Source organism: Lolium rigidum, chromosome 1, assembly GCF_022539505.1.
Source record: "Lolium rigidum isolate FL_2022 chromosome 1, APGP_CSIRO_Lrig_0.1, whole genome shotgun sequence".
Classification (NCBI taxonomy): domain Eukaryota; kingdom Viridiplantae; phylum Streptophyta; class Magnoliopsida; order Poales; family Poaceae; genus Lolium; species Lolium rigidum.
In genome coordinates this window covers 164,881,606-164,906,528 of record NC_061508.1, presented here as the reverse complement: position 1 = coordinate 164,906,528, position 24,923 = coordinate 164,881,606, and the positions used below count along the sequence as shown (strand labels likewise).

The following is a 24,923-nucleotide window of genomic DNA, read 5'->3' as shown; positions in this document are numbered from 1 at the left end:
CCGCACATTCCGGGATGATGAATAGACAAAATCTGGTACGGAGTAGTCTTTTTCTTTTCATCACGCACTTCGTTCGTCTTGTTCTTTTTTCCCGCAGCTCTGCTCTCTTCGTTGACTCATTGCGTCAGCAACGCACACACTGACACTCACACACACTGTCTAAAGAAATAAAAACCGCACACACCGTCGGCCTCCGCCAAAACCCCATGACCGCCGGGGAGCGCCCGGCAATGGCGGACTCGCCGGAGCAGTTCAGGGGGAAGTCCCGCCTCCCCCGCTTCGCAGAACCCCTCCGCTACGACCTCCTTCTCCGCCCCGACCTCGCCGCATGCACCTTCTCCGGCTCCGCGGCGGTCGCCGTCGCCGTCTCCGCGCCCACCCGTTTCCTCGTGCTCAACGCCGCCGAGCTTTCCGTCGGATCCACCATCCGCTTCCAGGCACGCGCCGCACCCTCCACCAAGAGTTGATGCCCATCTCTTATTTACCTGCCACCTTCTCAACTTCTCATGGCGGGGCCGAATTGGCAGGATTTGGCGCCTACGGAGGTGGTGCAGTTCGAGGAAGATGAGATCCTGGTCATCGGGTTCGAAAAGGAGCTGCCCGTCGGCGAGGGCGTGCTCACCATGAACTTCGCCGGGACCCTCAACGACCAGATGAGGGGCTTCTACAGGAGGTATCCTCCTTTATCATTCAGACATGGGAACTGAGGTACTCAGTGGCAAGGCTACTGAGTGCACAGCTAGACCACCTGGGGGTTTGAATCCCCACCTAGCGGTAATTTCGCTGGGATGGGCGGACTTTAAACCACCTAGGTTATGATCCTTCAATCATCCTTTACTCATCTCATTGTGCAACTGATATTTATGATTGGAATGTGTGGTGCAGAGATTGTACCTATTTCCAGCACCGTTATGTACAGATCTATGTTAGAACTTTTCAAACAGATCGTGCTTCATATAGTGTTGGGGCAAAATCGGTGCCTGCGGAATGAGCCTGGTTTTACTTATTCTTTGTATGCTCCCTGTTTCTCATGCTCTCGTGCTGGTATTTGGTTGCAGCAAGTACGAGTACAAGGGGGAGTTGAAAAACATGGCAGTTACACAGTTTGAAGCTGCTGATGCACGGCGGTGCTTTCCATGCTGGGATGAGCCTGCATTTAAGGTGTTTAAAATTCCATGTTGTTATTTTATAAACAGTGTTTTGATGTACTTCAAACATGATATGAACATTATACAGTCAAATTCACTTTGGATTTTTTACACTAAGTTTTGTAGGCCTCAGATCCATCGCCTATAGTAACTTCTCTCGTATTGGTATTTATCTTTTTCAGGCCAAGTTCAAGTTAACATTACAAGTTCCATCTGAGCTGGTAGCATTGTCCAACATGCCAGTAGTTAAGGATACAGTTCATGGACCTCTCAAGACTGTCTATTATGAGGAATCTCCACTTATGTCAACATATCTAATTGCTATAGTTGTTGGTTTATTTGATTACATAGAGAGCTCTACGTTAGAAGGTGAAAGATCAGTTTTTATGACCACTGTATGTTTCATTCAAAGTGCTGTGCTATTGTCATTCTTCCCTTACTTTTACATGCTTGTTAATATGATTTAGGCACCAAAGTTCGTGTGTATACCCAAGTTGGCATGACTAGTCAAGGAAAGTTCGCACTAGATGTTGGGGTGAAGTCACTGAATCTGTACAAAGAGTAAGGTTCCAACCTATTATTTCTTTTAAGATGTTTATAAAATGTGAGGAAGCATCAAACAAGAAAAATAAAATCCTGAATGATTTCATATGGCAGTTAATCTGTAGCTGGATCAGAATCACTAATTATCTTTTTTAACCAGTTATTTTGCCACTCCTTACCCACTACCTAAGCTGGATATGATTGCTATCCCTGATTTCGCCGCCGGAGCTATGGAAAACTATGGGTTGATCACTTACAGGGAATCAGCTTTGCTTTATGACGAGCAATTATCATCAGCATCTAACAAACAGCAGGTTATGGCTGTGTTTTTTATGTTCATTTCTTTCTTTGACTAAGAGTGAGTCGGCGTGAGACTTGAATGTTCTGTAATATAGCCAAGTAAATGTCCTCTTGTTTATTTATTTATTTTCTGTAGGTAGCAATAACTGTTGCACATGAATTGGCTCACCAATGGTTTGGCAATCTTGTAACCATGGAATGGTGGACTCACTTGTGGCTAAACGAGGGTTTTGCTTCCTGGGTAATCTATCTGATAACCATTATCTATGAAATGTAATGCTGATCTATGTTGTGTATCCATATTACTGAACATGTCTTATGTTTGAATAGGTGAGTTATTTAGCTGTAGAATCTATATTTCCCGAATGGAATAATTGGACGCAGTTCCTTGATGAGACAACCTCTGGCCTCAGACTGGATGCACTTGCAGAGTCTCATCCTATCGAGGTAACTTCTTCTCTACCGATCAGTGCATATGCTTGCTTCAGTTTATTTTGCCATTATTTTGTTAATTTGCAAACATCTGCTTTAGAGATATGTAAATATAGTACAAAAGTAAGGTAAATAAACATTACAAAGTTGACGAGGTGTACAGACATAAGCAACTGTCAATGCATCAAATATCCCTTGACACGATTACAGATTTTACAGAAATAGAAGAATTAAGCTCTGATATTTAACATCTCTCTGCTTGAACTGTCCAGATGTGAATTCTTTTATTTTATTATTGTTTAACAGAACTCAAATTTATCAAAATATTGCAAAGTAGTATTGTTTATCATTCAATCCACACAGTATTAATATCTCCAGTTGTCTCAGTTGTGGTTTCTCTTATATTACCTGTTTATTCAGGTTGAAGTAAACCATGCCAGTGAAATTGGTGCGATTTTTGATTCCATAAGCTATGACAAGGGGGCTTCTGTCATTCGCATGCTAGAAAGCTACCTTGGTGCAGAGCGTTTTCAGGTTAAATACTGTTTCTTGTTGAAAAAATATTTAATCTTGTTTACTTCAGTGGTCCAGCATTGGTTGCTGTCGCGTGCTGCCATTAAATAGCACCACTTATGAACCCTTATATATTTATAAAGTTTCTTCATCAAACAAGTGATGCAAGATGTCTCTAGAGCCACTCCGATGCACTGTATCTTAACTTTAGATGCATTTAAATCTGAAATGAAAAATACAAAAGATGATCATAATTCTTAGGTTTGACTGTGGTGCTGAATCCACCTGCTGAAGGATAGCTTGAACTTTGATGTTTTATGTATATTAAAGATGGATGAGCAATTCTATTGTATTTATGATTTTTTCGTCTATGTAGCTCCGTTGCCTACTATAAATAGTTGTTCTGCTTGTTCCAACCTGGTGAATCTTTACTCTTCCAGAAAGCTTTGGCTTCATATATAAAGAAGTATGCGTTCTCAAACGCTAAAACCGAAGACCTGTGGGCTGTTCTTGAGGAGGAAACTGGGGAGCCTGTTAAAGATCTGATGACTACATGGACTAAGCAACAAGGATATCCTGTTATATATGCAAAACTAAACGGGCAAGATTTGGAACTCGAGCAGGTTTCCGGACAGATTTTCATTTGGATATTGTTTCTTACATACATGGATAACTGAGTATAACTATGCATGTGTGCCTTATTTTTCTATTTCCTCGCTATTAATTTATCAAATCTATAGTAGTGAGTCTGGTCATTTAGTAATGAATTCATAATTGCTTCTTTTTGGACCTCTTCATTATTTGTACCTTTAATTCCATGTTTATTTATTTTATTCTGTTGTTGGCTATGCACTGTCACATAGCCCATGAAACACATTTAGAATCAACATGCAAGCTACCTAAATAAAATTTCAGAACATTGATGACTAAAAATATGAATAGCTAAGTACTTTTGGTTTAAATTTTCATGTATGATCTGTTGAATCATAAATATAAAGAGCATGCCAGTAAAGCTATTAGAATATGTATATCAATGCACATGGTTATTTGATGCTGGGGTATTGTCTGTGCTGTGTATTCCCAAATGCCGCCAAGATCTCCACACCAATATTAATTCGAAGGACACAAAGCTAGTTCTGAGTATCAACCTCAATCCTGATTTTTGAAATTATTTCTTCTGTTACAGGCTCAGTTTCTGTCAGATGGATCATCTGGTCCTCGCATGTGGATTGTTCCCATGACATCATGCTGTGACTCGTATGATGTGAATAAAAAGTTTCTGATGAAAGACAAAACTGATAAGATACATATAAAAGACTTTGCGGCCTCCCAAATTACTGACAGAGGCCAAAACTTTTGGATCAAATTAAACATTGATCAAACTGGATTTTATAGAGTGAAATATGATGATGAACTTGCAGCCGGACTTGAAAATGCAGTAAAAGCCAAGAAACTCTCGTTAATGGATATGATTGGTAAAAGACAGTACAATTTATGATACTAGTATTACATATATTTTAAAGTTTTTTTGACACATGAGACATATTATTGTTTTAGGTATTGTGGAAGATTCATATGCCCTTTCTGTTGCTTGCAAACAAACACTAACATCATTGCTGCGTCTGCTGAATGCTTATCGTCATGAGTCTGATTACACTGTACTTTCACATGTAACCTCTGTAAGTAAACCTTGTACCTCAAATGGAAACCTTAGCCTTGTGGCTTCATTTTTCCTTTGCCGTTTTTTTTTCAAGACTATAATTATCGAACACAAGTTTCTTCTCTATTCCCAGGTATGTTTAGGCGTTGATAAAATATCAGCTGATGCTACTCCTGACTTGTCTAGAGATATCAAACAACTTCTGATCAAGCTTCTTCTGTTAGCTGCCAAGTATTGACTAAAAGCTTTAACATCATACTTGTTTTCAATATATTTTTGACGTTTTCTATTCACCACATTTTCATTATGTTTCCTTGCTATGACCATTTAAAAACCTTTCATGTATTTCACATTTCAGGAGAGTAGGCTGGGATCCTAAGGATGGTGAGAGCCATCTTGATGCAATGCTTAGATCACTGCTCTTGATTGCCCTTGTTAAACTGGGACATGATGAGACTATAAATGAGGGAATTCGTCGTTTCCACATCTTCTTAGAAGACCGAAAAAGTTCCCTTCTGCCACCAGACAATAGAAAGGTCATGATTTTCTCTCTATAGATTACAACCGTTTTGCTTCTTTGGTTTCTAATTTGCAATGTTTTTTAGGCAGCATACCTTGCTGTGATGCGGACCGTGAGTACCTCAAGCAGAGCCGGTTACGAGGCCCTCCTGAAAATCTACAGGGAAACATCTGAAGCGCAGGAGAAATCTCGTATTTTAGGTGTGTTATTTTCCAGTTTCAGCTTTTGCAACACAATACAACTTTCTGATAAATTGATTATACCTGAAAATACTCTTTTTTGTAGGCTCATTATCTTCATGCCGAGATAAGGATATTGTTGTTGAGGCATTGAACCTTATGTTTACAGATGAGGTTAACCTCGAAACTGTTTCTATTTGACGTTTTTTGAATGATTAATTCGGTACAGACATACAGTTACTGGTGATATGAGATTATATTCTGTGCCAACTACAATACTACATATACAAAAGCCATTCTAATCTGTCTCTTTCTTATTAGGTACGGAATCAAGATGCATATGATGTCCTTCGTGGTGTTAGCTTAGAAGGACGAGAAGTTGCATGGGCCTGGCTGAAGGTATGTATGTTTCAGGCTAACTGCCCAGGCTATTTACGCCATTATCTAGCATGTCTACTTTATTTTTAAATTTGTATGTTCTCTTTGTACAAATTGGTGTGGCATGCGATGAGATGTGGGATGCATCGCATAACATTTATCTGTATCATGAATGGCGAACCCAGAAATGGGGCCCATTAAAGCTTGATGCCATTGATAAAAACTGTTCAAAATCAAATGTAACCAATTCCGTTGGTGTTCAATATATTTACTTCTGTAGTTCTTTGTGGTTCCAGTCATTACAATGTAGCCTTTGTAAGGAGTAAAGGACAACCTATGCTGAATTATTTGACTAACAATTCTTGTATGAATAATGAACGATTTAGATATTGGGTCAAAGTTACAGCGGTACATTTTCTTTTAATGTTTGTAGTCGTCAAACAAAAATCTTCAGAATTACTATAATATGGAGAAAATTGCAGTGAAAAATTAATATTCGTAGCGCTATTCTGCTATGTGTCTCTGATCCTGCACTTGTGCACTATTAGGATACTTCTATATAACACAGCTCCTTTTATTTGAAATAGTTGCAGTTTTGCCCATCTATACAGTATCAGCTGATCAGCACATGTAACCAAGCCCATCTCACGTTCACTTTGGGCCTGTAGCTCTATTGTTAGTGTTATTAGTCTTTTCCGAGTTGTTCATTAGCTTTGATTTCAAGTCACCTAAAGTGAGGGATGATCAGAAATAAAGCACCATTCGGACATAAGCTAATTTAAGATGATAATAAGTGCCTTATTTGAATCTTTATGTAAATAATTGAGCATGCCCAATGTTTATGTGCATGTGCATCCGCATGCAGGAAAATTGGGATCACGTCCTCAAGACTTGGCCATCAGGCCAACTCGTATCTATGTTTGTCAATTATATTGTTTCCCCGGTACGCCACACCTCTCCCTTCGTTATTCTTCATACTTGGCCATTTAGCTGACACACAAGCTGTGTGTGTTGTTTTTCTGCATGATAACCAGTTCACCTCCGAGGAGAAAGCTGCTGAGGTTTCTGAGTTCTTTGCCACTCGTGTGAAACCATCTTTCGAGAGAGCACTGAAGCAGAGCCTGGAGAGGGTGCGGATCAGCGCTAGATGGATCGAGAGCATCAAGAGGGAACCAAACCTTGCCCGAACGGTGCATCAGTTGCTGCTGCAGGAGGTGTAATCTGGTCCTAGCTACCAAGAGATTATGTAGCATGAAGGGTTTATTTTTCCCTTTCTTGCATAGTAATGTTCTTGGGAAGGTTGTGCCTCATGTGGCTATTCTAACGACAGTAATTTCTGTGGTCTACCTTTACCAATTCAACGTCCGCGATATCAGCTGTGCCGTTTGTTTCAGAGAGGTGTTGTGTTTGGGCTTTTCAGAACAGCAGCAAATAAATTCACTTCTGGTATTCCCTCGTCAGCCAAAGTGTACCAAGCACACTTGGATGATGAATACTCTTTTTTCTTTTGAACAGGAGAGGCCCAAAAGGGCCTCGAAGCATCTATTTCGTAAGCGGTGATGAACCTGACATGAAAATTACAAACTGGCCCTCTTACTTTGCAAACAAGCCCTCAAAGAAATTGCAGGAAAAGCAATCAAGGCCATTATCTTCACTGCTCGATGCCGATGACCTCCAGGCACGGGCACCAACATCACCACCGGGGATATAACCACTTGGGGTGATGGTGGTGATGATTCCCCCCACCGAGATCAAAGATTTTCCAGTAAAGGAAGAAGGAGCCCATGCAACACATGCAGCTGGGCGCAGAGGGCCTTCCTCGGCCATGGATAGCATCGGAAAAACTTGTCCTCTGATGAACTCCGCTGTATAGTATCTAGCTTCGGAAGCACAAGGAGAACCATGTGCCTCATCTTCCCATCTCCATCGCCCAACACCGTCAAAATCGAAGCTACTTCCCCACTCTCTCTCGCTGCCATGGCCGACGAGAGTAGAGAGATAACACCGATAGTAGGTAGAGGACGACGTAGACGATGCTTATTGAGGGGATTCACCACCGGAGCACCATCCGCCCACTCCCACCTTGGAACCAGAAGCATGCCATAGGTGCCCATCCAGGGCCGCGCCAGAGCCCCAGGACGGTATCGCATCCCCGCACACCTCCAGAATCCGCCGTCACCGAGCTACCCTTCTCACCCCCTCGCCTCCACGACCGTCCAGGAGAAGAAGAGACAACATTGCAACACCCTAGATCGAGAGGCTGCAGGCCTTATTCACGGAGACCACCGAGGTAGAAAGCACCATCCGCCCGCTCCTGCCGCCAGAGCAGAAAGCCAGTGGAACCGCACCTCTAGCTGCTCGGGATCTAGCCAAATGAACCCTGAGCGCTACTCCAAACTACCGGGAGACCGCCGAAAATTCTACTCCTACCTACAAAAGCTAGTCCGGCGCCTCCCCTTAGCCATCTCCGACTGACAGCGCCGACGGGAGCGGCCTCGGTTCAGCCTGGCGACGCATAAGGAACACTCAGTTACTGTAGCGGGTTGGAAGAGAGGGATTGGATGATGAATAGTCTATCCATTCCAATGAATGAAGTGTTCTCGTTTTTTGTTTTTTTTTTGACTAAAAATATTTTAAATATATAAAAATTGTTGATATAAATTAGCATTATTAGAAAGTGTTTTTAACACAAATTCAGTGATATCAAAATTTTACTGCTTAATTTTAACCGTCAAAGTTTGTCTTCAACTATTCACCGAAAGGGAAGAGGTAGTAGTAGACAAAGATCTGGTTGCCCGGTAGTTTATTCCCTCGTTCGTCACGCACTTCGGTCTCCTTTTGCCGCAGCTCTGCTCTCTTCCTTCCTTACGCATCCACCGTCGGCCAAAGCCTAAACCCCAGACGACCGCCGGCGCCCGGCAATGGCGGAGTCGCCGGAGCAGTTCAGGGGGCAGTCCCGCCTCCCCCGCTTCGCCGAGCCCCTCCGCTACGACCTCCTCCTCCGCCCCGACCTCGCCGCCTGCACCTTCTCCGGCTCCGCGGCCGTCGCCGTCGCAGTGTCCGCGCCCACACGTTTCCTCGTGCTCAACGCCGCCGACCTTTCCGTCGACGGATCCTCCATCCGCTTCCAGGCACGCACCGCAAGAGTCGATGCCGTCATGCCGATCTCTTATTTTTCCATCATGTTCTCATCTTGGGGGTGAACTGGGAGTTGCAGGATGTGGCGCCGACGGAGGTGGTGCAGTTCGAGGAAGATGAGATCCTGGTCATCGGCTTCGGCCAGGTGCTGCCCATCGGCGAGGGCGTGGTCACCATGAACTTCACCGGGACACTCAACGACCAGATGAGGGGCTTCTACAGGAGGTATCGTCCGTTATCATTCAGAGACGGGCAAGATCCCATCTCACACGCAAGCTTCTTTCGCTAGTCTCTCGGGCATATGTGTGCTTGGAATAGCACTGGATCATGATTTGTCAATTGCATAGGCATTTGGGTAGGAAACTTGTTGCAATGCTTAGAGTGCCAAAGCGACGAGTGATCTTCTCTGCTACAACCATCTCTAGGATGGTAACCTGGATCACGATTTATACAATCTCTGTTTCTCATGCTCTTGTGCTGGTATTTAATTGCAGCAAGTATGATTACAATGGGGAGTCAAGAAACATGGCAGTCACACAGTTTGAAGCTGCTGACGCACGCCGGTGCTTTCCATGCTGGGACGAGCCTGCATTTAAGGTGTTTAACGTTCCATGTTGTTATTTAGAAACAATTGTTTGATATACTTCAAACTATGATTGAACATTAGAAAATCAAATATAGTTGTATTTTGCCCTTGTATGTTGCGTGACCCGTTTTGTTTATAGTTTTGTAAGTCTTAAGATCAATCACCTAAAGTAACTTCTCTTGTACTGTTTCTGTATTTCAGGCCAAGTTCAAATTAACATTAGAAGTTCCAACTGAGCTGGTAGCATTGTCCAACATGCCAGTAGTTAAGGAGACAGTTCATGGACCTCTCAAGACAGTCTGCTACGAGGAGTCTCCACTTATGTCAACATATCTGGTCGCTATAGTTGTTGGTTTATTTGATTACATAGAGAGCTCAACGTTAGAAGGTAGAAGATCAGTTTTCTTGACCCCTGTATCTTTCAGTCAAGGACTATGCTATTGCCATTCTTCTCACATTTCCAATGGTCTGTCAATATGATTTAGGCACCAAAGTTCGTGTGTATACTCAAGTTGGAAAGACTAGTCAAGGAAAGTTCGCACTAGATGTTGGGGTGAAGTCACTGGATCTATACAAAGAGTAAGCTTCCAACCTAAGCCTATTATTCATTATGACATCTATAAAAAGTTTGTCAGCATCAAAAAAGAGAAAGAATCACTCCTGAACAATTTGGCATGCCAATTAATGCTGCTAGCTGAATCAGAATCACTAATGTTTTTTTAACCAGTTATTTTGCCACTCCATACCCACTACCTAAGCTGGATATGATTGCTATCCCTGATTTCTCTGCTGGAGCTATGGAGAACTATGGATTGGTCACTTACAGAGACTCAGCTTTGCTTTATGACGAGCAATTATCATCAGCATCCAACAAACAACAGGTTAGGATGTGTGTGTGTGTGTGTGTGTGTGTGTGTGTGTGTGTGTGTGTGTGTGTGTGTGTGTTTGCGAGAAAGCTGTGGTTGAATATTGAAGTTCCTTTTTTTTCCTTTGACTAATAGTGAGTCAGCATGAGACTTTAATGTTTTGTAATTATAGCCAAGTAAATCTTCTTTCGTTTATTTATATATTTTCTGTAGGTAGCAATCACTGTTGCACATGAATTGGCTCACCAATGGTTTGGCAATCTTGTGACTATGGAATGGTGGACTCACTTGTGGCTAAACGAGGGTTTTGCTTCCTGGGTAATCTATCTGATAACTAGTATTTGAGAAATTATAAATGATTATTGTTGTATATCCTTATTACTCAACAAGTCCTTATTATGTTTGAACAGGTGAGTTACTTAGCTGTAGAATCTATATTTCCTGAATGGAATAATTGGACACAATTCCTCGATGAGACGACATCTGGGCTCAGACTGGATGCGCTTGCAGAATCACATCCTATTGAGGTAATCTTCTTCTCTACTAATTGGTGCGAGTCCATGCTTGAACTTGTTTCGCCATTGTTCTGCGTAGAGAAAATTTTGCTAATAGGAGTACAGCAACATATGCCACAAATATCTTTATTAGAGATATGGAAACATATTACAACAGTAAGGTAATTTACATTACAAAGTTGGCGAGTTGCACGCGCATATGCAAGTTATGATTTTCGCTTATTTGACCTGTTTTCAGGTTGAAGTAAACCATGCCAGTGAAATTGATGCGATCTTTGATTCCATAAGCTACGACAAGGGTGCTTCTGTCATTCGCATGCTGCAAAGCTATCTTGGTGCAGACCGTTTTCAGGTTAAATCATTTTCCTTAAAAAAGTGACTTTTGTTTACTTAAGTGGTCGAGCATTCTGTTTCCAGCGCTGTCTGCTGTGGCGTGCTGTGATTGTATAGCACCACTTTTTTTTTTCGAGAAAGCGCGAAAGACTTTTGCGCTTCATTTCATTGAAAAGATGGAGTGTTTACAATCCTCCTAGGAGGCGAGGTACATAGTTTGCATAGCACCACTTCTGAACCCTTGTATGCATTTATTTTTTATCATTAAACGAGTGACCCAAGTTGTCTCTGCAGCCACTCTGATGCATTCTATCTTGACATTCGATGCATGTGGAACCTGAAACCAGAAATACCAAAGATGATCACTTGTAATTACTAGATTTGACTTTGCTGAACCCACCTGCTGAAGAATAGCTTGAACTTTGATGTTTTGTATATGGATGAGAATTTTTTTTTTTGCATATATGATTTCTGTTTTCTGTCTACCTCTGTTCCTACTATAAATAGTTTTTCTGCCTGTTCCAACTTTGTGAATCTTTACTCTTCCAGAAAGCTTTGGCTTCATACATAAAGAAGTACGCGTACTCAAACGCTAAAACCGAAGACCTGTGGGCTGTTCTTGAGGAGGAAACTGGGGAGCCTGTTAAAGACCTGATGACTACATGGACTAAACAACAAGGATATCCTGTTATATTTGCAAAACTAAATGGGCAATATTTGGAACTCGAGCAGGTTTCCAGACAGTTCATTTGAATATTGTTTTTTTTGCATACATGGAGAACCGAGTGTAAATATGCCTGCATGCCTTATTTTTTCATTTCCTTGCTATTAATATATCTAAGCTATAGTAATTGGTCTGGCCATTTGATCATGAATTGATAATTGCTTCTTTCTATGACTTCTTCTTTATTGGTGCCTTCAATCCCATGTTAATTTCTTTTATTCTGTTGTTGGCCATGCACTCTTATATAGTGTATGAAACACATTTAATGACTAAAAATGTGAATAGTTTAGTAATTTTCTGGGGTTCTGTTTTCGTGTATGATCTGTTCAATCAGAAATATAAAGAGAATGTCAGTAAAGGAGTTAGAATGTGTATATCAGTGGTGCAAACTGTTCTTGGATGCTGGGGTATTGTCTGTGCTGTATATTCTCAAATGCCACCAATATCTCTGCACCCTTATTAACTCGAATGAAACACAACTAATTCTAAATATCGACCTGAGTCCTAATTTTCGAACTATATCTTCTGTTACAGGCTCAGTTTCTGTCAGATGGATCATCTGGTCCTGGCACGTGGATTGTTCCTATGACATCATGCTGTGGCTCATATGATGTGAATAAAAAGTTTCTATTGAAAGGGAAGGCTGATAAGATCCATATAAAAGATTTTGCGGCCTCCCAAACTGCTGACAGAGGGATAGGCCAAAACTCTTGGATCAAACTGAACATTGATCAAACTGGATTTTATAGAGTGAAGTATGATGATGAACTTGCAGCCGGACTTGAAAATGCAGTAAAGGCCAACAAACTCTCGTTAATGGATATGATTGGTAAAGATAGTACAATTCATGAAATTACTATTGTATGTAGTTTCGCAATATTTTGACACATGATACATATTGTTGTTATAGATCGTGCAAAATATTATTGTATATATTTTTTGAATGTTTTGACAGATGAGACATATTATTGTTGTAGGTATTGTGGAGGATTCATATGCCCTTTCTGTTGCTTGCAAACAAACACTGACATCATTGCTGCGTCTGCTGAATGCTTATCGTCATGAGTCTGATTATACTGTGCTTTCACATGTAACCTCTGTAAGTAAAACTTGTACCTTCAACAAGGATTTTGATCATTTTTCCTATGTCTATATCATATATGTTTGGTGTCTAAATTTGGATCATCAAGTAAATGTTTCTTCTCTATTCCCAGGTATGTTTAGGCGTTAATAAAATATCAACTGATGCTACTCCTGACTTGTCTAGAGATATCAAACAACTTCTGATCAAGCTTCTTCTATTAGCTGCCAAGTATGTCCAAAAACTTAACCTTGTGCCCGTTTTGAACATATTATACATGTCTTTCTATTCACTACAATATTTGTTCAGTTTCCTTTCTGTGACAAATTCTGAAAGCCTTCATGTACATCACATTTCAGAAGAGTAGGCTGGGATCCTAAGGTTGGTGAAAGCCATCTTGATGTCATGCTTAGATCACTGCTCTTGCTTGCTCTTGTCAAACTTGGACATGATGAGACTATAGCTGAGGGAATTCGCCGTTTCCACATCTTCTTAGAAGACCGAAAAAGTCCCCTTCTGCCACCAGATAATAGAAAGGTCATGACTTTTCCTCTAGATTACAGCCGTTTTACTTCTTTGTTGTCTAACTTGCAATGTTCTTTAGGCAGCATACCTTGCTGTGATGCGGAGCGTGAGTACCTCAAGCAGGGCCGGTTATGATTCTCTCCTGAAAATCTACAGGGAAACATCTGAAGCACAGGAGAAGTCTCGCATCTTAGGTGTGTGATTTTTCAATTTTAGCTTTTGCAACACAAATTTCTGATGATTCATCCTAAAAATACTCTTTTTTCTAGGCTCGTTGTCTTCGTGCCCAGACAAGGATATTGTTGTTGAGGCATTGAACTTTATGCTTACAGATGAGGTTAGCCTTGAAACCTTTTCTACTATCTGAATGATGTTGGTTTATGCTTATGGATTTACTGGTGAAACGAGGTTATAATCTTCCTCTTTCTTATTAGGTACGGAATCAAGATGCATTTTATGTCCTTGGTGGTATTAGCTTAGAAGGACGTGAAGTTGCATGGGCCTGGCTTCAGGTATGTTATAGTTTCAGGGTAATTGGCTAGGCTATTTGCATGATTATCTGGCATGCTTATATTACATTTGGACGTTTTTTGTCCAAATTGGTGTGGTATGTCATGATGTTTGGGATGCATCAGTTAACATTTATCTGTTCCATGGATGGGTGAACCCAGAAATGGGCCCATTAATTCTCAACACCTTTGATAGAAGTCATAAAAACCCTTGGTGATCAACATATTTACTTTTGTAGTTTTGGTGGACAGTACTGGGCGTCCTCCGGGGGATTTGATTTCCCAGCCCCCGGGTCCCCATGCTGACACGTGTCCTTTTTGCTGCCGGGTAGCAAAAAAAATTCCGCTTTTGCTTCAGTGTAGCAAAAAACGGTTCACCTATGAAATAAAAGAAAACGTTGAGCTCGCCGGAACACCACCGGAGACTCGCCGGAGACCTCGCCGGAGACCTCGTAGCAAAAATAAGTGTGCTATTGTAGCAAAAATGATTATCGTTGGATACATCGATGGGGAACTCGCCGGGGAACTCACCGGAGACCTCGCCGGAGACTCACCGAAGACCTCGCTGGAGACCTCGTAGCAAAAATATTTTGCAATTGTAGCAACATAGCAAAAAAAAGGTAGCAAAAAAATATTTCCTATGTTGCAAATCCACGAAACATATGGCCGCAAAATCCCCAAAAAACACAATCCCGCACGTAGCAACACATAACACCATTGGAAGCAACCCCGGCCACAGTTGGTAGCATCGCCATGTGTCGTTTGCAGCACCCCACACCATCGACCAATGTAGCAACGTCGCCAACCTATAGTAGCACCATCGTCGACCTAGGGTAGCACCGCGAGTCTTCATACGTAGCATCACATGAAAAAGAAAAAAAAAGAGATGGACGTCATCATCAATGAAAAGCCATGGCCACCGTGCTCTTCCTGCGCGTTTGTTGACGTCCCTAGCCGCACGCAGGGAAGGCGGAGCTCGGTGTGGGCGGCTGCAAGAGGAGGGGATTGAGGGAGGAGGCAGCCACATGCAGGGGAGGTGGGCGGCCGCGCGTAGGGAGGCGGAGCTCGGCGTGGTGTGCGACAAAGACGCACGAGCTGTGGGCGAGGCCGTTCTCCGCGTGGGCGCCGACGAGGACGCGGCGGCGCGACTGTAGAAGGAGGAGGTCAGGGGAGGCGGCGAACCCGTGCATGGGGCGGAGCTCGGCGTGGGGGCGACGAAGACGCACAAGCTGCAGGGGAGGCCCAGCACGGCTTGGGCGCCGTCGAGGACGCGACGGCGCAAATGCAGAAGGTGGAGGTCAAGGGAGGCGACGGCCGGACGCAGAGAAGCGGAGCTCGACGTGGAGGGAGACGGCGGCGCGCAAGCTGCGGCGGAGCCGGCCGGAGACGGCGCCGCGCAAGCTACGGCGGAGCCGGCCGGAGATGGCGCCACGGCGGTAGCAGTGCGATTTGGGGAGGAGATAAGGTTGGGGACGTTGAAAACGTGGGTGGGGTTCACGCACGTGAAGCTGTCGCTGGGAGTTGTCGCTGGGAATTCACGTCCGTGCGATCGGTCTCATCTAACGGCCCCGCACCCGGAGGTTGCGCCGCACCCGATCCCCCGGGGGAGGACAATCATTTTCCGGCAATCAATGCAACGTAGGGCTACTTGGAATGATGTAAAGTTACTGTTGCCATCAGTATTTAGCTCAAAGTTAAACTAAAATACCGGTGACTACACTAATTTTACACCCATTCCAAGCTTGGCTGTTTTGTTTGTAAGGAGTAAGGACTGCCTATGTTGAATTATTCGACTAACAATACTTATATGTAGAATTATGGTTTAGATATTAGTTTAGTCGAAGTAACAACTGGCCAGTTTTTTAATCTTTTCAAAATTACTACAAAATTGAGAAAATTGTACTTAAAAATCAATATTATTAGCTCTATTCTGCTAGGTATGTCTGATCCTGCACTTCTGCACTATTCGGGTTCTTCTATACAACGCAGTTTGTCTTACTTAAAATTGTTGCAGTTTTACCATCTACTCCCTCCGTTCCTTTTTAATTGACTCGAATTTAGTACAAACTTCTACTAAATTCGAGTCAATTAAAAAAGAACGGAGGGAGTATATATATAGTATTAGCACATGCAGCCAAGCCCATCTCACACTCATTTTGGACCTGCAGCTTAATTGCTAGTGTTACTAATCTCTTACAGGCTGTTCATTAACTTTGATATAAAGCACCATTCTGACATAAGCTAATTTAAGCTGTTCCATAATAGGTCAATCTGTTAATTAATTCTTTATGTAAGAGCATGCTGAATGTTTATGCACATGCAGGAAAATTGGGACCACGTCGTCAAGACTTGGCCATCAAGCTCACTCATATCGGACTTTGTCAATTCTACTATTTCACCGGTACCACACACACCTTTCCCTTGTTATTCTTCATACTCTGTCATTTGTTTACTAAAAAACATGTTGCATATGTCATTTTTTTTTGTATGGTCACCAGTTCACTTCCGAGGAGAGAGCTGCTGAGGTTTCTGAGTTCTTTTGCACTCGTGTGAAACCATCGTTCGAGAGAGCATTGAAGCAGAGCCTTGAGAGGGTGAGGATCAGCGCTAGATGGATCGAGAGCATCAAGAGTGAGCCGAACCTCGCCCAAACGGTGCACCAGTTGCTGCTGGAGGAGATGTAATCTTCTGCTAGCTATAAAGAGATTATGTATCACGAGGGGGTTGTTCCATTATAATGTTGTTGGAAAGGTTGTGCGTTTATGCATCGTGGCTGTTCTAGCAACAGTAATTTATGTGGTCTAGCTTTACGTATTCAACACCTGCGATATCAACTGTACTTTGTTTCGGAGAGGTGTTGTGTTTGAAGTTTTTTCAGCACATTAGCCAATAAATTCACTTTATCCTTTCACAAAGCAGATACGATTGTCTTCATGCTAAAAAGGATAAAACAGTAGTCTTCATGCTAAAAAGGATAAAACGGTAAAACAGCGATTCTTTTCTTTTTCGGAGAACACAAGAGAGGTGAATGTGGCTAACCTGTTTGGGCATCCGCCACTGTTTATTTTGTCTTAGAGTTTCTTCAGGAGAGAACCCTTCTATATATACATATAGCTACATGGGCCACATGGGTCAAAGGGATACACACATGGGTCAAAGAGATACACACTAGAACAGCCCTGGGTCAAAGGGATACACACATGGGCCAAAGAGATACACACTAGAACCGCCCAGTACCGGTTCAACACTCCTCCTCAAGATGGGTGATAGATATCTATCATTCACATCTTGTCACAAGCCAAATTGCACTCCTTAGTTTCCAGACCCTTGGTTAGACAGTCAGCCACTTGATGTCCTGAACTCACATAAGATATTTTGATAATTCCTGCATCCAATTTTTCCTTGATGAAGAAACGGTATATCTCCACATGCTTGGTTCGATCATGCTGCACATGATTATTGGCAATGCTGATGGCTGACTGATTGTCACACCACACATTTAGATGGCCCTGTCTCAGCATCTTCAGTTCACTGAGGAGATTTCTCACCCACAACATTTCACTTAGTCCTTGAGACATTGCTCTGTTCTCAGATTCAGCAGTTGATTTTGACACTACGGGTTGCTTCTTACTCCTCCATGACACCAAGTTCCCTCCAACAAAGACACAATAGAATAGCCTGAAGTTGATCTTCTATCATCCAGACAACTCGCCCAATCAGCATCGCTGTACCCATCAACTCCTAAGTGTCCATTGCTCTTAAACCATAGCCCTTTACCTGGACTACCCTTTAAGTACCTCAAGATTCGGTAAACAATATCCAGATGCCCACTCCTTGGCTTATGCATATACCTACTTACAATACTCACTGCATAAGCAATGTCAGGCCTTGTATGACACAAATATAAAAGTCGCCCAACCAGCTTTTGATATCTCTCCTTATCAACCGGTTCACCAGACATAGCAGTCACTTTATGGTTTTGATCGATGGGGGTTGGAGCTGCTCGACATCCAAGCATGCCCGTATCACTGAGAAGATCCAAGGTATATTTTCTTTGGGACAAAGCAATTCCTTTTGGAGACCTAGCAACTTCTATGCCTAAGAAATATTTGAGTTTTCCAAGATCTTTGACTTCAAATACTTTACTCAAGCACCCTTTCAGCTTTACTATTTCTGCTTCATCATCGCCAGTAATTATGATGTCATCAACATACACTGCAAGTATAGTGATTTTATGGTTTTGATGTCTATAAAAGACAGTTTGATCTCCATTACATTGCATGTAGCCCATATCACAAACTGCACGCCTGAATCTATCAAACCGTGCTCTTGGAGATTGTTTTAAGCCATAAAGAGACTTTTTCAATTTGCATACCTTTCCAGTAGTTTCCGATTTTCCGATGTAGCAAAGCCTAGTGGGAGTTCCATGTACACTTCTTCTTTTAGATCACCATGCAGGAAGGCATTTTTAACATCTAGTTGGTGTAAAGGCCACCCAAAATTAGCAGCACAAGAAATCAAAATCCTCACAATATTCATTTTCGCCACCGGAGCAAATGTTGCATCATAATCTACGCCATAGGTCTGACTATATCCCCTCGCCACTAGTCTTGCTTTGTATATGTCGATCTTGCCTTCCGAATTTTGTTTAATTGTATAAATCCACTTGCAAGACACTGCCTTCTTTCCTTCTGGAAGGTGTGCAAGTTCCCATGTTTTGTGCTTCCTCAAAGCATCCAACTCCTCCATCATAGCATGCCTCCACTCTGGATCTTGTCTAGCTGCTTTCCAATCAATTGGAATTGAGATAGATTGCAGAGAAGCAACAAATGCTCTGTACGAGGGAGACAAGCACTTATAAGACACATAGTTGCTAATGTCATGGTTAACTCCACGTTTACCCTTCCTCAAAGAAATTGGCAAATTCATTGACTCATCTATGGTTGCAGACTCATTTTCGGACTGACAGCTGCCACTAGACGTACTATCATCAACATCATCCTCCTGTTGCTCCCCTTGCATTTGTTGTCCCCCCTGCACCTGTTGCTCCCCCTGCACCAGTTACTCCTGTTGAACTCCCTATCGAGGCCGTCGCGAATACACCAGTATGTTGTCCCTCCACCTTTGTACGTTTTCAGGTTGTACAATAGGTGGTTCAGCATGGACATTAGATGGTCCAACAGCTACAGAAATAGGGACTGAAACCACAATTGGTTGTGGGGCATGTTGTTATGGACTTGCAACAATACTCTTCTCCCCCTCTTGGCCAACCTCATTATTTTTCTGTTGGTCAAGTTCCTCAAACAACATACTTATATCAGTCTTTTCGCCATAGAAGGGCTCAGATTCTCGAAAAGTGACATCCATGCTTACAAAGGTACGTCGTTCTGTTGGACTCCAACACTTGTAGCCACGCTTCCCAGATGCATATCCAATAAAAATGCATTTTACTGCTTTTGGGTCAAGTTTACCAACAGATGGTCTGTGATCTCTAACAAAACAAGTACAACCAAATAATTTTGGTGGGACTAGAAATGTATTCTCACCCATTAACATCTCACATGATGACTTCATGCCCATAACTCTTGAACGCATTCTATTTATAAAGTAGGTGGCGGTCATCACCGCTTCACTCCACAGAAACTTAGGCACATTCATAGTAAACATGAGAGATCTTGCAACTTCTAAAATATGTCGATTCTTCCTTTCGGCTACTCCATTTTGTGGAGGCGTGTCTGGACAAGAGGTCTAATGTAGGATGCCATGCTCCGAAAAGAATGTGCTAAACCCTTTATTGACATACTATGTTCTGTTATCAGTCCTGATCATCGGTACCTGCATATTGAACTGGGTTTTCACATAAGAATAGAAGTTCTGGAAACATTTGAAATACTTCATCCTTGTGTTGCATCAAATAAACCCAGGTCATACGAGTATGACAATCAATAAAGGTCACAAAATACTTCATTCCACTAACAGATACAACAAGACATGTCCACACATCTGAATGAATAAGCATAAATGGGAATATACTTCGGATTCCCTTACTCACGTAACTGGTTCGTGTGTGCTTGGCATACTCACAAGCATCACATTTTAATTTGTTTTTATCAACTCCATGCATTACATCAGGGAAGACTCTGATCATCTTATCAAACGACATATGACCCATTCTACAATGATGAATCATGGCAATATTCTCCCTTTCATCAGCAATAACAGCAAACACATAACATCCACGATCCATGTACCATAGTCCTCTATGCCTGGTTCCAGTCCCAATCCTCCTGCCCGTCAGCCTCTCTTGGATCACACACATTTTGTTATCAAGATATATTATGCAGTCCAGTTGATCAATTAAAGCACTTAGAGATATCAAATTGACAGGAAAAGCTGGAACATGTAACACTGAAGATAATTTTATGAAGGGAGTGCACTGAACAGTCCCTACACCTTTGATGGGTTGTGATGTGCCATCAGCAGTTTGTATGGTTTCAATCTGAGAGATAGGATGTTTATCATATGATTCGAATTCTCTAGTGTTGTTGGTCACATGTTTAGATGCCCCCGAGTCAAGGATCCACTCTGGATCAATTTTATGGGTTGCTATATATGCTTTTTCAATATTACCTCCATTTGCATAGGCGAAATGTGCAAAGCTTCAAAGGTGGCATCCTCCTGTCCGCCCTTCTTGATCTCTTCATGGGTGGCTGCACTTACTTGACCGTCTTTAGAAACAACAACATGCGCTCTCGGTGGCCCTAAGTTGTTGTGGCCACCTCGACCTCTACCTCCACGGTAGAACCCCCGATTATAATCTCTTCCTCTACCCCGCCTTGGAGCTGTGCAATCATAGCTCAGGTGGCATGTTTTTCCACAATTGTAGCAGTCCCTTGTCTCCTGCATCTCTATCACAAAGAAGGCATGATTAGAGGCATGTTCACATCCTTTTCCACATCCTTTTCCAAGTTTTAGCCTCATCCCCTCTTGTGACATACCTGCAATAACCTCTCCAATAGACGACAATTTAGTTTGGTGAAAGAGATTTGCCCTCCTTCCTTCAAAACAGGGGTTCAGTCCCTTCAGGAGCTGGATTACACGTCTGCGCTCTATCCACTGTTTTGCAGCGACAATGCACTCAACATGTGCAAGCTCAAGTGGATCACAGTCATCCAGATCAGACCACAAACGCTGCAGTTCAGTCACATACTCCATGAATGATTTTCACCTTGCTTTAAATCATGCACCTTATCCTCAATTTGTGCCATCAGCATGACATTTCCCTTCCCTAAGTACAAATTTGACAGTGTACTCCATACCTCTTCTGCAGTAGAGAGAGCTTCCACTGATGCAGCAATCATAGGAACCAACGAGTTTAACAGCCAAGCCATCACCACAGAATTGGTAGTACTCCATTTCTTTCACTCTGAACTTTTCTTGTCCACTCGCTCACCACCCTGACCAAATACATACCCCTCCAAATTCTTGGTCTTCAGGATTAGAAGAGCCCTTCTTGACTAGCTCAAGTAGTTTCCCACACCTTCTAGTTTGATCTCATTTGGCATGAGATCGATCTTCTGAACTAGCTCTACCTGTTGAGGAACTGCACCGGAGTACCTAGCACCATCCTCCTTCTTGGCGATGAGGAACTCCGTCAGTTTCTCCAAGGCCTAAGCCAGCTGTTGGTTGTTGTCGTTCTCCCCCATCTTCTCCTTCCAGCACTACCACCAGCTCCTCCAAATTCACTCCCCCCTGCAGCAGATCTGAACGTTCCCTTCCCTTCTTCACTCCACCAGGGAAACACAGCTCCCAACAGCAGTAACCTTGGCCAGCATCACCATCGAACCTCCCAGCAGCAGCTCTGATACCATGTAGAACACAAGAGAGGTGAATGTGGCTAACCTGTTTGGGCAGCCGCCACTGTCTATTCTGTCTTAGGGTTTCTCCAGGAGAGAACCCTTCTATATATACACACGGCTACATGGGCCACATGGGCCAAAGGGATACACACATGGGCCAAATAGGTACACACTAGAACAACCCAGTACCGGTTCAACATTTCTATATCTGTCAACTGAAGTCCGCTTCTTTGGAAGCTACCGATCATGATGTATATGCAATCTTCGCACCCCTCGGGTTGATCCGCTGGAGACAGGTAAGAATGTTGCCGAAGCTGCTCCTCAGATTCGGCAAAGAAGATATTTGTGTACTGTGCTCAGTGATGCACCCTCTTAATCTACATGATGTGCGGACTACGAGTCTGCTAGATCGGATGAGCGCTCCCGTTTCGCTTAGTGGGTGTCTTGGGGTATGCAATGTTCCCATTTCTAGTTGATGGAAGGTTTTCGTGTTTCCAGACAATAAGGCCCTGTTGGCAGGTGTTATGTGGTGGCTTCAGATTTTTGATGTATGATTTCTATCAGATCTTTGTTGAATAAATTAATAAGAAAATTGTATGCATCAGTCGGCAGAGGCTTGGGCTCTATCTCCATTTCGAAAAAGGTAAAAAAATACCCTAAATTATAACACAGAACTAAAATACGTACGCATAGGTAAAGAACGCCTGCAATTACAACATGTACAACTAAGCAAAAATTTGTCGTAAACAATAACATGTAACCATAATTTATGGATAGCAGAACACTGTAAATATCAACACATACTTATGAATAAGAACCTATTGTGAATATGAACACATTCTAATAAACAACACCACTTGCCCATAAACGACAACACATCATAATTGATACTTCCTCCATCTCTAGATATAAGCCATATAACTTTTTGAGAAAAATTCTAGAATATAAGGTGTATTTTACACCACTAGTCTCGACAAATTTTTAAGACCGTTTACGTTTTCTTATCTTATGCAAAGTCCTGTATTTTCTCATGTCAATTATTCAGTGGTAATTCTGCCAAACTTGGTATAATTTTCTCTTAATGTGCATTTTTTAATTTCCGTGCGAAAAACTATATGGCTTATATCAAGAAACAGATGGATCCGCAGACTCATGACAAAGTATAGAGGTAATTTGACTGTACGTAATGTGTCTTGTCAAAATTTATATAGGTATATGAGTACGTGGGTATGGGTTATATGATGCCATGCTTGTACCTGCCGTATCATATGGATATGATATTTTCCCATTAACCTATGGATTTTTTTCTCCATACCCTAATTCTTATAGGGGTTTTACCCGCCGGGTATGTGGGCAATGGATACCCATTGCTATCCTCAAATCATTGCATGTATCAAGCATTCTGAAAATATGCTTAGTGCACGCTCGTCTGCCCTATTATCCATTAATGAAGAAGTTCAGCTAGCCCATGTAGTCACATGCATTGTTGACGTACACTACAAAAGCTGTGGAACTATCCAATACCCACAGAGGCCTAGGGGCGGAGCAACATGCAAGTCAGGAGGGGGCAACTGCCCCCATCCCCCTCCCCCTCCCAAGACAAGGATTTTTTCCTAGCAACCCTCGGGGTATGGTGACAAATCGTAGTGTGAAGCTAAGGGTGATTCACATGTCCGTCTAGTTGACATGCAAGATGGCGAAAATAGTCTTCGAAGCATCCATAAGAGACTACTAATGAGCTACATGGGCAAGAGCCTCATTAAAATTTTCACCTCCTCGACCTATGTGATTTCACGGTCATTGTACCAGAGGTCAAAGTCGCGGCTTTATCGATCCATCTGCACATAGTGGAATGAATCTTGTAAGTACATGAAAATATATTAAAACAAAACTACAAACAAATAGTTTTTACTGCGTCACTCATTAGCGTTGGGTGGAATTCATGAAATAAGCGCAAGAAGTTTTAGTTCGACAATAGTTGTGGCAGGCCCCCACAACCCGCAAAGGATCCACTACCGCTGATCCAATTTAGCATTGGCTGCCCTCACAGTGGCAGGCTGACGCTCAAGCCTCATATGCATCATGACTTGTTCCGTAAGCTACACGACTAAACATAGATCATGAGACACCAGAAAAGGGTTATTACCCTTGTAGCACTCCAAGAGCTGACAAAATATACATGAGAAAATATACACGCGTGGGTTATCTACCACATAACTAAGCAAACACTAAGCTAGACATAAAGACAATAACTAGCAGCCACACCAAAAAAAGCACCACGGTTATACAACAAAAAGTCCCAAAATGTTGTCTAGGAGAAGAGAGTAAACCGCATAACTTAGAACATACATAAATATAGAGTGTGACGTCCACTTCACAACCAACATGCGGCCACCTCTTCTCCAACCTCCTCATACCTCACTTGCTTCAACCAAGTGTTAGAGATATATTTGGTATTGGTAGTTAGTTTAGGATTTGTAATATCTACATACCATATTTTTAGGAGAGCTATCTTAGCCTCCAAGTCTGTACCACTATATATACTCGTCCGAGAGGCTCGATACAACATCTATCATATTTCACCAATCTCTCTCCCTCTGTATCGTTCTACATGGTATCAGAGTGGCACGATCCTTGATCTAGCCACCGCACAAGATTCCGCGCCGCCCCCGGAGAGGTCGATCTCCATGATCTACTCCGGGGGCCGCGCAACCCGTATGAGGGTTCGTCCGCTGATCGGGTGCTCGGCTGCCCTCACGTCTTTTTTTCCGATCTTTAGATCGGTTTTATTTTTTGTCCGTCGGTCGCTCGACCGTCATTTTGTTTTTTTGGTTTACCGATCATAGATCGGATTGAGTCGCCTACCACCGCCGTCACCGCGTGCCTCTACTCCGACATGGGCATCGACGGTCCACACCCGTGCACCACTGCCTCCCACCGTTGTCGCGCCTGCCTCGGTGTGGTGACCCAGCGTACCACTGCATGGTGTAGTACACAAGTCGTTGACATAACACAAGTGAAACACCATTCCACTGATATTACATCCCTCAGAGTGGTACAACAGAAACATATGCGAGTCCAAGGTATGTCTATAGAAGTACACACGAACCGTTT

General features: G+C 42.6%; 1 protein-coding gene and 1 pseudogene across 1 annotated transcript; both read left to right on the top strand.

Moving 5' to 3' along the window:
• The first annotated feature begins 230 nt into the window (after positions 1–230).
• On the top strand, positions 231–7,066 carry LOC124653198 (annotated as a pseudogene).
• A 1,495-nt stretch (positions 7,067–8,561) lies between these two features.
• On the top strand, positions 8,562–16,865 carry LOC124684356 (aminopeptidase M1-B). The gene is made up of 19 exons (XM_047218689.1): positions 8,562–8,804; positions 8,891–9,036; positions 9,306–9,408; positions 9,599–9,785; positions 9,883–9,976; positions 10,125–10,278; positions 10,477–10,581; positions 10,674–10,790; positions 11,017–11,130; positions 11,661–11,843; positions 12,370–12,664; positions 12,813–12,934; positions 13,050–13,147; positions 13,276–13,453; positions 13,521–13,635; positions 13,711–13,778; positions 13,876–13,953; positions 16,274–16,351; positions 16,449–16,865. Exons 1-19 carry the CDS (start codon positions 8,595–8,597, stop codon positions 16,632–16,634), a joined length of 2,631 nt encoding a protein of 876 aa, XP_047074645.1. The 5' UTR covers positions 8,562–8,594; the 3' UTR covers positions 16,635–16,865.
• Positions 16,866–24,923: the final 8,058 nt, after the last annotated feature.